This window comes from Hyla sarda, chromosome 8 (genome assembly GCF_029499605.1).
Source record: "Hyla sarda isolate aHylSar1 chromosome 8, aHylSar1.hap1, whole genome shotgun sequence".
NCBI lineage: Eukaryota > Metazoa > Chordata > Amphibia > Anura > Hylidae > Hyla > Hyla sarda.
Window position 1 is genome coordinate 3,094,337 of NC_079196.1, and position 17,521 is coordinate 3,111,857.

The 17,521-nt window shown below is 46.4% G+C and overlaps 1 protein-coding gene across 2 annotated transcripts in view; it reads left to right on the forward strand.

The window, feature by feature from the left end:
* MARCHF4 (membrane associated ring-CH-type finger 4) overlaps window positions 1-17,521 on the forward strand; it is a 106,960-nt gene that overhangs the window by 48,843 nt on the left and 40,596 nt on the right. The window contains exons 2-3 of one of the 2 annotated variants that reach the window (XM_056537002.1): window positions 12,888-13,043; window positions 13,772-13,964. In XM_056537002.1, coding sequence (XP_056392977.1) covers window positions 12,888-13,043; window positions 13,772-13,964 — 349 coding nt within the window. Of the gene's footprint in view, window positions 1-12,887; window positions 13,050-13,771; window positions 13,965-17,521 lie in introns of both variants that reach the window. The other variant, XM_056537001.1, reaches the window with a different exon arrangement.

The window sequence follows — 17,521 nt, forward strand, 5'->3', positions numbered from 1 at the left end:
AGCAGTATTATAGTAGTTATATTCTTGTATATAGGAGCAGTATTATAGTAGTTATATTCTTATACATAGGAGGCAGTATTATAGTAGTTATATTCTTGTATATAGGAGCAGTATTATAGTAGTTATATTCTTGTATATAGGGGCAGTATTATAGTAGTTATATTCTTGTATATAGGAGCAGTATTATATTAGTTATATTCTTGTATATAGGGGCAGTATTATAGTAGTTATATTCTTGTATATAGGAGCAGTATTATATTAGTTATATTCTTGTATATAGGAGGCAGTATTATAGTAGTTATATTCTGGTATATAGAGGTCAGTATTATAGTAGTAATATTCTTGTATATAGGAGCAGTATTATAGTAGTTATATTCTTGTATATAGAGGGCAGTATTATAGTAGTTATATTCTTGTATATAGGAGAAGTATTATAGTAGTTATATTCTTGTATATAGGAGCAGTATTATAGTAGATATATTCTTGTATATAGGAGCAGTATTATAGTAGATATATTCTTGTATATAGGAGTAGTATTATAGTAGTTATATTCTTGTATATAGGGAGCAGTATTATAGTAGTTATATTCTTGTATATAGGAGCAGTATTATAGTAGTTATATTCTTGTATATAGGGGGCAGTATTATAGTAGTTATATTCTTGTACATAGGAGCAGTATTATAGTAGTTATATTCTTGTATATAGGAGGCAGTATTATAGTAGATATATTCTTGTATATAGGAGCAATATTATAGTAGTTATATTCTTGTATATAGGAGAAGTATTATAGTAGTTATATTCTTGTATATAGGAGCAGTATTATAGTAGATATATTCTTGTATATAGGAGCAGTATTATAGTAGTTATATTCTTGTATATAGAAGCAGTATTATAGTAGTTATATTCTTGTATATAGGAGCAGTATTATAGTAGTTATATTCTTGTATATAAGAGCAGTATTATAGTAGTTATATTCTTGTACATAGGAGCAGTATTATAGTAGCTATATTCTTGTATATAGGGGCCAGCCCCAGAGCTATGGAGGGGGGGGGGGGGGGGTCACACCCTTATAGCCCCCCTCCCCCCCTAGCGATGCCCTGTTCACAGAATTATCCGCACTTTTTCAGCAGAGATCATTGGCGCAGCGAGAAGTGTCCGCCCATTTGTCGTAGATCTGTTGAATTGCAATGTACAATTCTTCCTTGGAATCTCTATAATTGAGATGTTATTTTCCTTCCTCCGTGTTTTGGTTTAATTCCGGTATTTCAGACTTTTTAGGGGGAAATATAAACCAGAGCAGACGGCGCCGCCGGTTTTCCGTCTGACACAGCTGGGATTAAATAGCCAAGAAATATGAGACATAAAACATTCATAGAAGACACTTTGCTGCTTTAACACCCTGTACAATCAGTGAAATGCACAAAACTCAGGAGAGACGCCGGAGCGGACGATACATGAAAATGGCCACGACCTCTGCTGGTTCCTGGAAAGAGGATTCGGGGGAGAAATTCACACCAAAACGTCTCCCTTTAAATGAATCCGTGAAGTGCAGGCGGTGTGAAGGTGCGACCATAATGGCGGTGGAGAGGTGATGGCAAATGCTGCCATCGAATAATTACTAAGAGCTAAGAGTAAAACGTTACAGGTCCCCTAGGGCGACACAGGGGGCGGCCATCTTTGTTTTTCACAGTCCACACAGTCCAGTAGGGCCATAGCAGAATTTATTTATAATGCGTTTCCTCATATGAAGAAAATCCTGTAAATTAAATGTCGCCAGGAATGACAAAAGGAAAAAAATGCTTCCATTCTTTAAGGGGTTACTGTATGATTACTATAGAGTCCTGTCTTAGAACCCCCCCCCCCCCCCCCGTCAGCCAGTGACCACTAAGTGACGGATTGCGTCTCGCTTGCAGACAGGTCAATATCGTTAGCGAATTCCTGCTCTGGCGGTGTATCCGTCATTGGCTCCTGTTCACTGGACGTCAGGCTCATAATCAGCCGCTGTCAGGAGGAGGAGGGCGGCCGCCTGGAGGACTAATCCCCTAATTACACGGCTCACAGTCATGTCCTCGGCGCAGGAATCGCCGCCTGTCACTCACCTGCGTCATATAGAAGATTTTTTTTTACTCACTTCAATTTCCTTTTCCTAAGGCAAGTTTCTACTTGTTTATTTATTTATTTATTTATTTTTTGTGCGTTTTCCCCCAAAAAACGACAAAATGGCACCTATTGCGTTTTTTCATTGGAAAAACAATACAGGAATATGGGTGCACTACTGTGGTAGATGTAAACAATACATTGGCTATCCCTCAACACTGATGGTAAAATTGAGACATTCGCCAGTGTATCCTTATATGAAGGACACACCAGAGCCCGCACACCAACGCCAAGGTTTCTCTAATCCTACCTGTGCTTGATAAGCAAAACAGGGGCCAGTGGGCAATTACGGCAGCATTCGGTTGACTCACAGCCTCCTCCCAGATACCCTCCAGCATGACTGAGCACATACAATAGGGGGAGAGAGGCAAGTCACAAGCCCCACCTGAGTTGGCTAATATGGGTGCCTGGCCTCACAGGTGCTACCCTAATGCTGCCTGGAAGATATTCAAGGTGCATTAATTTTGGAGTTTACACACCTCCAAGTATAACATTTAAACAAACAACAAAAAACGTGGTCTCAAATGGCTGGAGGTGCTCAACATCAAATGCGGTTGTGCATTTATACTGGGGGAGCAGATCCTGCCCTTGTAGTCCGTTGCTAGGGGCGATCCCCAGCATAAAATGCATACAATGGAGGATGCCTGCAGCGGACTACAAGTGCCACAATAGAATCCTACACCAGATAGACGGTGCGGATGTAACAATTAGAATAATACAGGAATATAGGTCACTACTGTGGTAGATGTAACAATGACATTGGCTAATCCCTCAACACTGATGTAAAATTGAGACATTCGCCAGTGTATCCTTATATGAAGGACATACCAGAGCCCGCACACCAACGCCAAGGTTTCTCAAATGGCGCGGGACCTAACGCTAAACCTACCTGTGCTTGATAAGCAAAACAGGGGCCAGTGGGCAATTACGGCAGCATTTTATACTTGGAGGTGTGTCAACTCCAAAATTAATGCACCTTGAATATCTTCCATCCATATTAGCCAACTCAGGTGGGGCTTGTAACCTGCCTCCCCCTCCCACTGTATGTGCTCAGTCACGCTGGAGGGTATCTGGGAGGAGATTGTGAGTCGACCGAATGCTGCCGTAATTGCCCACTGGCCCCTGTTTTGCTTATCACGCACAGGTAGGTTAGCGTTAGGTCCCGCGCCATTTTGAGAAACCTTGGCATTGGTGTGCGGGCTCTGGTATGTCCTTCATATAAGGATATACTGGCGAATGTCTCAATTTTACCATCAGTGTTGAGGGATAGCCAATGTCATTGTATACATCTACCACAGGAGTGACCCATATTCCTGTATTGTATTATTCTAATTTTTACACATCCGCACCGTCTATCTGGTGTAGGATTCTATTGTGGCACTTGTAGTCCGCTGCAGGCATCCTCCATTGTATGCATTTTTATGCTGGGGATCGCCCCTAGCAACGGACTACAAGGGCAGGATCTGCTCCCCCAGTATAAATGCACAACCGCATTTGGGGTTGAGCACCTCCAGCCATTTGAGACCACGTTTTTGTTGTTTGTTTTCATTGGAAAAACGCTGCAGCCAGATGTTACCTGTAAATCATTGAGAAATTGCAAAATTCTTTTTCCACTTTGTTTTTCAGTTTGGCGTTTTTTTTTATCCTTTTGACGTATTTTCACTTTTTTTTTTTAACTCCTTGGCGGCTTTGCAAAGTTGCAGAATGTTGAGCCTATGACGTTTTTCCCCTGAAATCGTGGCGCTTTTCTCCCATAGAAGTCTATGGAAGTAAAGAAAAAACGACAAGAAAAACGTCATGTGGGTTTTAACTGGCATTTTTGCAGGCGGTTTTTATTCTTTTTTGGACTTCCAATAAAATGATGGATATACCTTTTTAAATAACATTTCGTAGGGTACCATTAAAAATAAATAAACAAGATACAGTAGTGATGAAAAAAATTGTTTCTAACGAAATGTCTTTTTTTCTAACAACATTTTTATGAATTTTTAAACCGGATCAATTTATGTGGGCGGGCAGGGACCTAAAAATGTGTAGGTTTTTCACTTTTTTTTTTTTTAACCTTTATTTGCTAGTACTACTACTCCCAGCATGGAACACACTCTCATGATGGGAGTAATAGTACCTGTACTTCTGACACCATTTGCGATCCTCCTGTATAATGAATAGATGCGGGGGGCGCTCTTCTATGGTCACCTGCACTGCTGTATATATACACCTATTCATATTTCCTGCAGAGCTGTGATTCACCAATCACAGCTCTCTGTGACAAATAGGAATTTGTGTATATATACGGCCGTGCAGGGGACCATAGGAGAGCGGCCGCATCTAGTCATTATACTGGAGGATCACAGCAGGTGTCAGGAGTGACACTCGCTGCGATCTGTCTATTAATGCAAGTACTACAACTCCCAGCATGGAGCAGAGTGTGCTCCATGTTGGTAGTAGTAGTACCTGCAGTAAAGGACAGATCACAGCAGATGTCACTCCTGACACCCGCTACAATCATCCTTCATCCCTGAGATGTGGAGCGGCTTTCTCCTGCGCTCACATCTCTGCTCTGTACTCCGGACACTCACATTCATATTTCCTTCTGGGAGCTGTGATTGGCTGCCACCATCCGGCCAATCACCACTCTGGGTGGAAAATATGAATGAGTGCGGTGAATTTCTATTCCCATCATTGGCCAGAGTACAGAGCAGACATGCGAGCGCTGGATATAATACGCATCTCTGCTATATTATGGAAGATGGCATTGGGTGTCAGGAGCGATATGTCTATTAGTACAGGTACTACTACTCCAATCATGAAACAGCGTCTTCCATGCTGGGAGTGGTAGTACTACCTAAAAAATATATTTTTTTTAAAGTGAAAAACACACACACTACATTTTTATTATTGTCTGCTACATTTTTAGCGCCCTGCCCGCCCACATAAATTGATCCCTGTTTTAAAATTTATAAAAATGTTGTTATAAAAAATATGAATTTCGTTAAATACATTTTTTTTCCATCACTACTGCATTTTATTTAATATTTTTTTTTCGTACCCAACAATTTTTGAAAAAACATCAAAGGGGGCAAAAAACGCAAGAAAAAAATGCCAAACACAGGAAAATGCTGTGGCGTTTTTTCTTGCATTTTTTGGGCCACAAAAAAAACAAGTAGAAACTTAGCCTTAAGGTTCTAAAAAAATTAAATAAAAATCTATTCAGCTTATTTCTAGGAAAACCGAGCGACAACCAATATGACTGCCAGTACGTTCCCCAAAGGGTTGATACAGGATTCGCCTGTCGGTGCTGCAAGGACGCTGTACACAACACGGGCTCCATTCAGTCAGGGGCACTTCTTAATGATCCTGCAGATAGGGGGATAATCCGACAGGTGCATATACATATGGCGGGAGCGCCGCAACAGCACAACTAAAGGGGTGCACATAGAGATGGGAGGCACAGCAACAGGACAACTAAAGGGGTGCACATACAGATGGGAGGCACAGCATCAGGACAACTAAAGGGTTGCACATACAGATGGGAGGCACAGCAACTGGACAACTAAAGGGGTGCACATACAGATGGGAGGCACTGCAGCAGGACAACTAAAGGGGTGCACATACAGATGGGAGGCACAGCAACAGGACAACTAAAGGGGTGTACATACAGATGGGAGGCACAGCAACAGGACAACTAAAGGGGTGCACATAGAGATGGGAGGCACAGCAACAGCACAACTAAAGGGGTGCACATACAGATGGAAGGCACAGCAACAGGACAACTAGAGGGGTACAGATGGGAGGCACAGCAACAGGACAACTAAAGGGGTGCACATACAGATGGGAAGCACAGCAACTGGACAACTAAAGGGGTTCACATACAGATGGGAGGCACTGCAGCAGGACAACTAAAGGGGTGCACATACAGATGGGAGGTACAGCAACAGGACAACTAAAGGGGTGTACATACAGATGGAAGGCATAGCAACAGCACAACTAAAGGGGTGTACATACAGATGGGAGGCACAGAAACAGGACAACTAAAGGGGTGCACATACAGATGGGAGGCACTGCAACAGGACAACTAAAGGGGTGCACATACAGATGGGAGGCACAGCAACATCACAACTAAAGGGGTGTACATACAGATGGGAGGCACAGCAACAGGACAACTAAAGGGGTGCACATACAGATGGGAGGCACAGCAACTGGACAACTAAAGAGGTGCACATACAGATGGGAGGCACAGCAACTGGACAACTAAAGGGGTGTACATACAGATGGGAGGCACAGCAACAGGACAACTAAAGGGGTGCACATACAGATGGGAGGCACAGCAACAGGAAAACTAAAGGTTGTACATACAGATGGAAGGCACAGCAACAGCACAACTAAAGGGTGCACATACAGATGGGAGGCACAGCAACTGGACAACTAAAGGGGTGCACATACAGATGGGAGGCACAGCAACCGCACAACTAAAGGGGTGCACATACAGATGGGAGGCACAGCAACAAGACAACTAAAGGGGTGCACATACAGATGGGAGGCACAGCAACAGGACAACTAAAGGGGTGCACATACAGATGGGAGGCACAGCAACAGCACAACTAAAGGGGTGTACATACAGATGGGAGGCACAGCAACAGGACAACTAAAGGTTGTACATACAGATGGGATGCACAGCAACTGGACAACTAAAGGGGTGTACATACAGATGGGAGGCACAGCAACAGGACAACTAAAGGGTGCACATACAGATGGGAGGCACAGCAACAGGAAAACTAAAGGTTGTACATACAGATGGAAGGCACAGCAACAGCACAACTAAAGGGTGCACATACAGATGGGAGGCACAGCAACAGGACAACTAAAGGGGTGTATATACAGATGGGAGGCACAGCAACTGGACAACTAAAGGGGTGCACATACAGATGGGAGGCACAGCAACCGCACAACTAAAGGAGTGCACATACAGATGGGAGGCACAGCAACAGGACAACTAAAGGGGTGCACATACAGATGGGAGACACAGCAACAGCACAACTAAAGGGGTGTACATACAGATGGGAGGCACAGCAACAGGACAACTAAAGGTTGTACATACAGATGGGATGCACAGCAACTGGACAACTAAAGGGGTGTACATACAGATGGGAGGCACAGCAACTGAACAACTAAGGGGGGGCACATACAGATGGGAGGCACTGCAACAGGACAACTAAAGGGGTGCACATACAGATGGGAGGTACAGCAACTGGACAACTAAAGGGGTGTACATACAGATGGAAGGCACAGCAACAGCACAACTAAAGGGTGCACATACAGATGGGAGGCACAGCAACAGGACAACTAAAGGGGTGTACATACAGATGGGAGGCACAGCAACAGGACAACTAAAGGTTGTACATACAGATGGGATGCACAGCAACTGGACAACTAAAGGGGTGTACATACAGATGGGAGGCACAGCAACTGGACAACTAAAGGGGTGTACATACAGATGGGAGGCACAGCAACTGAACTAAAGGGGGGCACATACAGATGGGAGGCACTGCAACAGGACAACTAAAGGGGTGCACATACAGATGGGAGGCACAGCAACTGGAAAACTAAAGGGGTGTACATACAGATGGGAGGTTCAGCAACTGGACAACTAAAGGGGTGTACATACAGATGGGAGGCACAGCAACTGGACAACTAAAGGGGGGCACATACAGATGGGAGGCACTGCAACAGGACAACTAAAGGGGTGCACATACAGATGGGAGGTACAGCAACTGGACAACTAAAGGGGTGTACATACAGATGGGAGGCACAGCAACTGGACAACTAAAGGGGAGCACATACAGATGGGAGGCACAGCAACAGGACAACTAAAGGTTGTACATACAGATGGAAGGCACAGCAACAGCACAACTAAAGGGGTGCACATACAGATGGGAGGCACAGCAACAGGACAACAAAAGGGGTGCACATACAGATGGGAGGCACAGCAACTGGACAACTAAAGAGGTGCACATACAGATGGGAGGCACAGCAACAGGACAACTAAAGAGGTGCACATACAGATGGGAGGCACAGCAACAGGACAACTAAAGAGGTGCACATACAGATGGGAGGCACAGCAACAGGACAACTAAAGAGGTGCACATACAGATGGGAGGCACAGCAACTGGACAACTAAAGGGGTGCACATACAGATGGGAGGCACAGCAACCGCACAACTAAAGGGGTGCACATACAGATGGGAGGCACAGCAACTGCACAACTAAAGGGGTGCACATACAGATGGGAGGCACAGCAACAGGACAACTAAAGGGGTGCACATACAGATGGGAGGCACAGCAACAGCACAACTAAAGGGGTGTACATACAGATGGGAGGCACAGCAACAGCACAACTAAAGGGGTGTACATACAGATGGGAGGCACAGCAACAGGACAACTAAAGGGGTGTACATACAGATGAGAGGCACAGCAACTGGACAACTAAAGGGGTGTACATACAGATGGGAGGCACAGCAACTGAACAACTAAAGGGGGGCACATACAGATGGGAGGCACTGCAACAGGACAACTAAAGGGGTGCACATACAGATGGGAGGTACAGCAACTGGACAACTAAAGGGGTGCACATACAGATGGGAGGTACAGCAACTGGACAACTAAAGGGGGGCACATACAGATGGGAGGCACTGCAACAGGACAACTAAAGGGGTGCACATACAGATGGGAGGTACAGCAACTGGACAACTAAAGGGGTGTACATACAGATGGGAGGCACAGCAACTGGACAACTAAAGGGGAGCACATACAGATGGGAGGCACAGCAACAGGACAACTAAAGGTTGTACATACAGATGGAAGGCACAGCAACAGCACAACTAAAGGGGAGCACATACAGATGGGAGGCACAGCAACAGCACAACTAAAGGGTGCACATACAGATGGGAGGCACAGCAACAAGACAACTAAAGGGGTGCACATACAAATGGGAGGCACAGCAACTGGACAACTAAAGGGGTGCACATACAGATGGAAGGCACAGCAAAAGGACAACAAAAGGGGTGCATGCAGATAAGCCACGGAATATGAGGAACAGCTCCACCCCAGAATGGCCACCATATTTATAGTCCATGACTGTTCCTATGGCACCATCTGTTTTATTCCATTCATATGGTTTACTAGTGTAACTAGGTCATGTGATCACCAGTCTGACCTGCAGAAAATCATCGAGAGGAAGCAGTCAGTCCTAGGTCAGCTGACTTCTCGTGAACTACAGGATGACATCACCCATCATCACTCCTGGCACCCAGTTGGGGATAGCCTTCGGCTGTCCGGGCATGCTGGGAGTTGTAGTTTTGCTACAGCTGAAGACACGCCGTTTGGGCAACACTTCTGTGCATGCACAATGCAGATGTGAACAGAGGCGTATCTGCAGATCAGCTGATCACTACTGCTCGGCTTGTTGCCCGTCCATCACATTTGCCCATCATCGGGCAGACACCAGTCAAGAAACAGTTAACCCCCCGACGAGCTTTCCTTCTGGCGTTAATAGACGACTTATTTTGCTCGTTTCTCACGGTTGACAGGACGCCGGCGGCGGTGTCTCCGGATGGCCCTGCGTACTGCGTCCAGCCGTTCTCCACGAGTCGCCCATCAGGACTTTCTAGTACGGCGACAAATTATCAGAGATGACCTGGAGTCAGTCAGCGGAATAAGTGACGGCGTCGCGCCTGTCGTCCGCTCGTCACGCTGAGTCGGTTTTTTAATCTTCTGGTTCATGAGCCGGTGACGGCGAGGAACATCTCAGCTCTGTCTCTGTTCAGGTTACACGGCACCGTGGAGCGCTAATGGGGGCAAAGTGTAACATGGTGCGGCTCAGCTATTCCTGCACTGGATTTCGCGTTGCTTCGTGTCTTATACTCCGCTCACACCCAAAGCTGCGCCGTTTAACGTTAGGTTTCCATGTTCAGATATTTCATCCGCAATGAATCACTTTCTGTGTTGTAAAGGTTTCCGTGAAAAAATGCCACGACTACTTTCTTCCAGCAACAGCGCCACTCCTGCCTATAGGTTGTGTCTGGTATTGCAGCTCCATTGAAGTACAACCAGCCTGTGGACACATGTGGCAAAAAGTCTCAATTCAATATCTCCTATTAGTTTGTGTATCTCCATGGTAACAGACTACAAACAAGCCCCTGTGTAGTCAGATCCTGCAGTAACCTCTAAAGGATATCAAGGAAGTGGAGAGTGACCGGGATCTGACTACACAGGGTTGGCTCGTAGTCAGACGATAGTCGCTCACAGGCTGAGCTATTCATTCTCTATAGCAGTGTTTCCCAACCGGCGCGCCTCCAGCTGTTGCAAAACTACAACTCCCAGCATGTTGGACTATATAGTACACAGGGGGGCCTCCAGCTGTTGCAAAACTACAACTCCCAGCATGTTGGACTATATATATAGTACCCAGGGGTGCCTCCAGCTGTTGCAAAACTACAACTCCCAGCATGTTAGACTATATAGTACCATGGGGTGCCTCCAGCTGTTGCAAAACTACAACTCCCAGCATGTTGGACTATATAGTACCATGGGGTGCCTCCAGCTGTTGCAAAACTACAACTCCCAGCATGTTGGACTATATAGTACCATGGGGTGCCTCCAGCTGTTGCAAAACTACAACTCCCAGCATGTTGGACTATATAGTACACAGGGGGGCCTCCAGCTGTTGCAAAACTACAACTCCCAGCATGTTGGACTATATATATAGTACCCAGGGGTGCCTCCAGCTGTTGCAAAACTACAACTCCCAGCATGTTAGACTATATAGTACCATGGGGTGCCTCCAGCTGTTGCAAAACTACAACTCCCAGCATGTTGGACTATATAGTACCATGGGGTGCCTCCAGCTGTTGCAAAACTACAACTCCCAGCATGTTGGACTATATAGTACCATGGGGTGCCTCCAGCTGTTGCAAAACTACAACTCCCAGCATGTTGGACTATATAGTACACAGGGGGGCCTCCAGCTGTTGCAAAACTACAACTCCCAGCATGTTGGACTATATATATAGTACCCAGGGGTGCCTCCAGCTGTTGCAAAACTACAACTCCCAGCATGTTAGACTATATAGTACCATGGGGTGCCTCCAGCTGTTGCAAAACTACAACTCCCAGCATGTTGGACTATATAGTACCATGGGGTGCCTCCAGCTGTTGCAAAACTACAACTCCCAGCATGTTGGACTATATAGTACCATGGGGTGCCTCCAGCTGTTGCAAAACTACACCTCCCAGCATGCCCGGACAGCCGCTGGCTGTCCGGGCATGCTGTGAGTTGTAGTTTTGCAACAGCTGGAGGGCCACAGTTTTGAAGGCCACTGCACTTAGGGATGAGAGGATAGGGAAGCTGTGACTTACCTTTCAAGGACAGTAAAGATCCTCTGGAGGAGGCAGACAGGCTTTTTGGTATCAGGGCATGCTTAGAGTTGTAGTTTTGCAACAGCTGGAGACATAGACTTTAGACTTACTGGAATGACTGTAGCTTGGCGGCCTTCCAGATGCTGGTCACTGGTACTGAGGTCTCGGGTGGTTGCTGGTCTCAGTAAAGACTGATGGTACAAGAAGTAAGAGAGAGAGTTGTAATGGCCGCCCCCTTATATAGAGGAGGGGTGAGCCAAAGCCCATTGGTCATAGGTTAAAGGGGTACACCAGTGAAAACCTTTTTTCTTTAAATCAACTGGTGGCAGAACGTTAAACAAATCTTAATCCTTCCTGTACTTATTAGCTGCTGAATACTACAGAGGAAATTCTTTTCTTTTTGGAATGCTCTCTGATGACATCACGAGCACAGTTCTCTCTGCTGACGTTATTATAATAATAATAACGCTTTATTTATTGTTGTCCTTAGTGGGATTGGAACCCAAGTCCCCAGCACTGCAAGACAGCAGTGCTAACCACTGAGCCACCATGCTGCCCTTAGCATACATCTGCTATACATCTGCTATGCATGGTTGCTAAAATGGACAGAGATGTCAGCAGAGAGCACTGTGTTCCAAAAAGAAAGGAATTTCCTCTGTAGCATTCAGCAGCTAATAAGTACTGGAAGGATTAAGATTTTTTAATAGAAGTAATTTACAAATATGTTTAACTTTCTGCCACCAGTTGATTTAAAAGAAAAAAGGTTTTCACCGGAGTACCCCTTTAATCTGGTGCCCTCTGGGTAACATCACGTGACAACATAACATGTGACATTCCACAGGTCCTTCAGACATCTGACAGGTCCTTTATACTAACTGTACATTAATACACTGACTATAATCCTATGAGAATAAATGACACTTATAGTAACAGCAGGAGAGACCCCGGGTCACTGACAGGGCCTAAGGGTAGTACAGAACCATGTCCTGTACTGGGACATTACACAAAGCCCATATATTCTTTCTTAAAGGGGTTATCCAGGAATAGAAAAACAGAGCTAATTTCTTTCAAGAACAGTGCCACGTCTGTCCCCAGGTTGTGTGTGGTATTACAACTTGGCTCCATTCATTTCAATGTAACTGAGCTGCAGAACCACACCCAACCTGGAGACCGATGGGGAGCGTTTCTTTGAAAGAAATTAGCTCCGTTTTTTCTATTCCTGGATAAACCCTTTAAAGGGGCAAAACACCCACAGTCCATCTTGCTGTGCGGTAATTTAAATCTTCATCTAATGGTAATTCTGTCTGTGTCCTGCAGGGGGAGCTGCTGAGTCCGTGTCGCTGTGATGGGTCGGTGCGCTGTACACACCAGCCATGTCTGATCAAGTGGATCAGTGAGCGGGGGTCCTGGAGCTGTGAGCTGTGTTATTACAAGTACCACGTCATCGCCATAAGTACCAAGAACCCTCTTCAGGTAAAGGTAGGTGACCACGCCAGGTAGGATGACGACTCACTGTTCCGAGGCCCAGACCCAATAGACCTGTGATGTGTCCCCCCAAGGCCCAGACCCCACAGACCTGTGATGTGTCCCCCAAGGCCCAGACCCCACAGACCTGTGATGTGTCCCCCAAGGCCCAGACCCCACAGACCTGTGATGTGTCCCCCAAGGCCCAGACCCCACAGACCTGTGATGTGTCCCCCCAAGGCCCAGACCCCACAGACCTGTGATGTGACCCCAGAGTCCCATATCCCATAGACCTGTGATGTGACCCCCAAGGCCCAGACCCCATAGACCTGTGATGTGTCCCCCAAGGCCCAGACCCCATAGACCTGTGATGTGTCCCCCAAGGCCCAGACCCAACAGACCTGTGATGTGTCCCCCAAGGCCCAGACCCCACAGACCTGTGATGTGTCCCCCAAGGCCCAGACCCAACAGACCTGTGATGTGTCCCCCAAGGCCCAGACCCCACAGACCTGTGATGTGTCCCCCAAGGCCCAGACCCCATAGACCTGTAATGTGACCCCAGAGTCCCAGATCCCATAGACCTGTGATGTGACCGTCGGGCCTGGACCACATAGCCTTGTGATAGGACTCGGGTCCGGGCCTCAGGGGCCACAGCACAGGCCTAGGCACCAGCTGCAGGGACCCCCTAGAGCAGGCCCGGTGACTATTCCTCCCTTCAGCCTCCTGTCTCTCTCCAGTGGCAGACCATCTCCCTGACCGTCATTGAGAAGGTGCAGATCGCGGCCGCCATCTTGGGCTCCCTCTTCCTCATCGCCAGCATCTCCTGGCTCATCTGGTCAACGTTCAGCCCGTCAGCAAAATGGCAGCGTCAGGACCTGCTCTTCCAGATCTGCTACGGGATGTATGGCTTCATGGACATCGTGTGTATAGGTGAGTGGCCTCTAGGGGGCAGTGTGCAAAAAACTGAAAATTTACTGTCACACCAGACAGAAATATTGGAGGTTATAAACAGCAAAAAATCTGCAGCATTTCTGCATTGTAAATTATTGACAGCATATTGGGAGTAGATTTGTTGCAGATTTGTTGCAGATTTTTTGTAGATTTGTTGCAGATTTGTTGCAGATTTTCTGTAGATTTGTTGTAGTTCTGTTATAGATTTGTTGCAGATTTGTCGCTGTGGATTTAGCACAGAAAATATAAATGTTAAATAACAAAGATTTAAAATCTACAGTTAGTTTCCAGCATTTCCAAGGAAAATCTGCCACAATATGGATTTATTGAGGTTTTTTAAATCAGTGGGAAAAATCTGCCATAAGTCGTATTCACACGCGACCTGCAGGGAATCTCAGTCTTTAATCAGTGAGTTTTCATTTTACTTAAAACGGTTGTTGTTTTTTTGTTTTTTATTTTTTATAAACTGGTACCAAAAAGTTCTACAGATTTGCAAATTACTTCTATTTAATGTTAACCCTTCCAGTACTTATCAGCTGCTGTATGCTCCCCAGGAAGTTGTGTAGTTCTTTCCATTCTGACCACATTGCTCTCTGCTGTCACCTCTGTTTTCCCCGCATCACATCGCGTCGGTCCCGGCGCTCCTCAACGGCCGGGACCCGCGGCTAATGCCACATATCGCCGATCGCGGCAATGTGCGGCATTAAGATAGGGGATAAGATGTTAGATCGCCGCGGTCCCGCTGCTGGGGACCCCGGGGATCGCTGCTGCAGCACCCCGCTATCATTACTGCACAGAGAGAGTTCGCTCTGTGCGTAATGACGGGCGATACAGGGGCCGGAGCAGCGTGACGTCACAGCTCCGCCCCTCATGACATCACGGCCCGTCCCCTTAATGCAAGTCTATGGCAGGGGGCGTGACTACCGCCACGCCCCCTCCCATAGACTTGTATTGACGGGGGCGAGCCGTGACATCACGAGGGGCGGAGCTGTGACGTAACGATGCTCCGGCCCCTGTATTGCCCGTCATTACGTGCAGAGTGATCTCGCTCTGCGCAGTAATGATAGCGGGGTGCTGCAGCAGCGATCCCCCGGGGGTCCCCAGCAGCGGGACCGCGGCGATCTGACATCTTATCCCCTATCCTTTGGATAGGGGATAAGAAGATGTCTAGGGGCGGAGTACCCCTTTAAGGACACAGGGCGTGCCTGTATGCCCCAGTCCCATTACCGCAGTCTGAAGCATGCTTACGTGCAGAGTACACTTCATTTAATGCTGGAAATCGCAATCAAAGTTGATCGCAGTGTCTGAAATGTTCAAAAAACCATCCCGCTAATTCAGCAGAGCTGATCGGGACCCTCGTGATGAAATTGCAGGTCCCAATAAGCTGAGAGGACTGTGGGAGGGCCCTTATCTGCCTCTGCGCCGTCCGATCCGTGCTCTGGTATCCCCAGCCATGTCAGGCTAGAGCAGCCGAGCACCGATAACACTGATCAATGCTGAGCCAAAGCTGTAATCAATCACATGTTATGGCCCCTATGGGGACAAAAAAATGTAATAAATGTGAATAAGCCCCTCCCCTAATAAGTTTGAATCACCCCCTTTTCCCATTTTTTTTAAAATAAAATATTGTAATAAAAAATAAACATAAACATATGTGGTACCGCCACGTGCGTAAATGTCCAAACTATTAAAATATAAGGTTAATTAAACCGCACGGTCGTTGGCGTACACGTAAAAACATACTAAAGTCCAAAATGGTGCATTTTTGGTCACACCCCTCCCATAGACTTGCATTGAGGGGGCGTGGCCGTGATGTCCCGAGCCCCGCCGCCTGTTCCGAATGCTCTGGCAGCAGAGTACCCCTTTAAACAACTGTCCTATTCGTCACCGTCCCCCGCTTCTGTGTTCCATTTACCGCTTCTTTTTTTATGTCCACCATTTAGGAAGTTATAAGAGAGAAGAGTCCAGAGCGGTCGCCATTCGTCCGCAGCCATAATAATTCCTGGGCAGTGGCTCCTGATTGGCCATCACCGCCGACGCTTAATGTCTTTACCCGTAAATGAGACAGAGAGCGCCATAAAAATCTGCACAAATCGTATAAATTCGCTGTTTTTTTTCCCGTTTTCACGTCATTCCATCTGCATGAGAAAAGAACAGCAGGACGCGCAGCCATTACTCATCGGAACGATCCCCCCCCCATCGGCGCCCACTCAACGCCGGATCCGGCATCTCAATCACTTTTTGCCGAGGGGGAGATGCAGCCATTTTCTCTGACACCGGCGACAGTGCAGGACGTTACCGAAGCAGCAAATCAATGAGCTCTGAACGCCAATCTGCCGCCTACGCATTTTATGATATATTTTTTAGGGTTTTATAGGAGACTGAGCAGAATTAATAGGTGTAACCGCGCGCTCACATTATATCAGCGGCGTTACTATGCAAATGAACGAGGACGGCGAGGCTGTAATGTGCGCTGCCGGCTGGCGCTCCCGGCTCGCTCATGTGCCATCGTAAAGCCGCCGCCGCTGCTGGCTCTGTGCCGCCCGTGTCTCTCATTATGTAGATTGCGTCTCTCCCGGGCTCGGCCGCGCATCCTCTGATCCTGACAGATGGTAATGACAAACAATTATTTACTGGAGACGCTTTGTGCTCGCGCTGCGCCATTGTTCATACCGGGTTTCGCTGGATTCAGAGGGAAGAAGAAACTTCTTTGAATGATTTCTATATGGACAAAAAATGCTTCATGGTATGGAGCAGGCGGTATCACACATCATAGGCTTAGATACATTGGCTAAGCATGGAGTGTCATACATCAAAGACTTAGATACAGTGACTCATTAGTCCAGTGTTTCCCAACCAGTGTGCCAGTAGTTTTGCAACAGCTGGAGGAACACTGATTGGGAAATGCTGCCTTAGACAGTATTATACATCAAAGGTTTAGATACAGTGGCTAAGCATGGAGTATCATACATCAGAGGTTTAGATACAGTAGCTAAGCATGGAGTATCATACATCAGAGGTTTAGATACAGTGGCTAAGCATGGAGTATCACACATCAGGTTTAGATACAGTGGCTAAATATGGAGTATTACACATCATAGGCTTAGATACAGTGGCTAAGCATGGAGTATCATACATCAAAAGTTTAGATACAGTGGCTAAGCATGGAGTATCATACATCAAAGGTTTAGATACAGTGGTTAAATATGGAGTATCACATATCATAGGCTTAGATACAGTGACTCATTAGACAGTATTAGACATGATAGGATTAGATACAGTGGCTAAGCATGGAGTATCATACATCAAAGGTTTAGATACAGTGGCTAAGCATGGAGTATCATACATCAAAGGTTTAGATACAGTGGCTAAATATGGAGTATTACACATCATAGGCTTAGATACAGTGACTCATTAGACAGTATTAGACATGATAGGATTAGACACAGTGGCTAAGCATGGAGTATCATACATCAAAGGTTTAGATACAGTGGCTAAGCATGGAGTATCATACATCAAAGGTTTAGATACAGTGA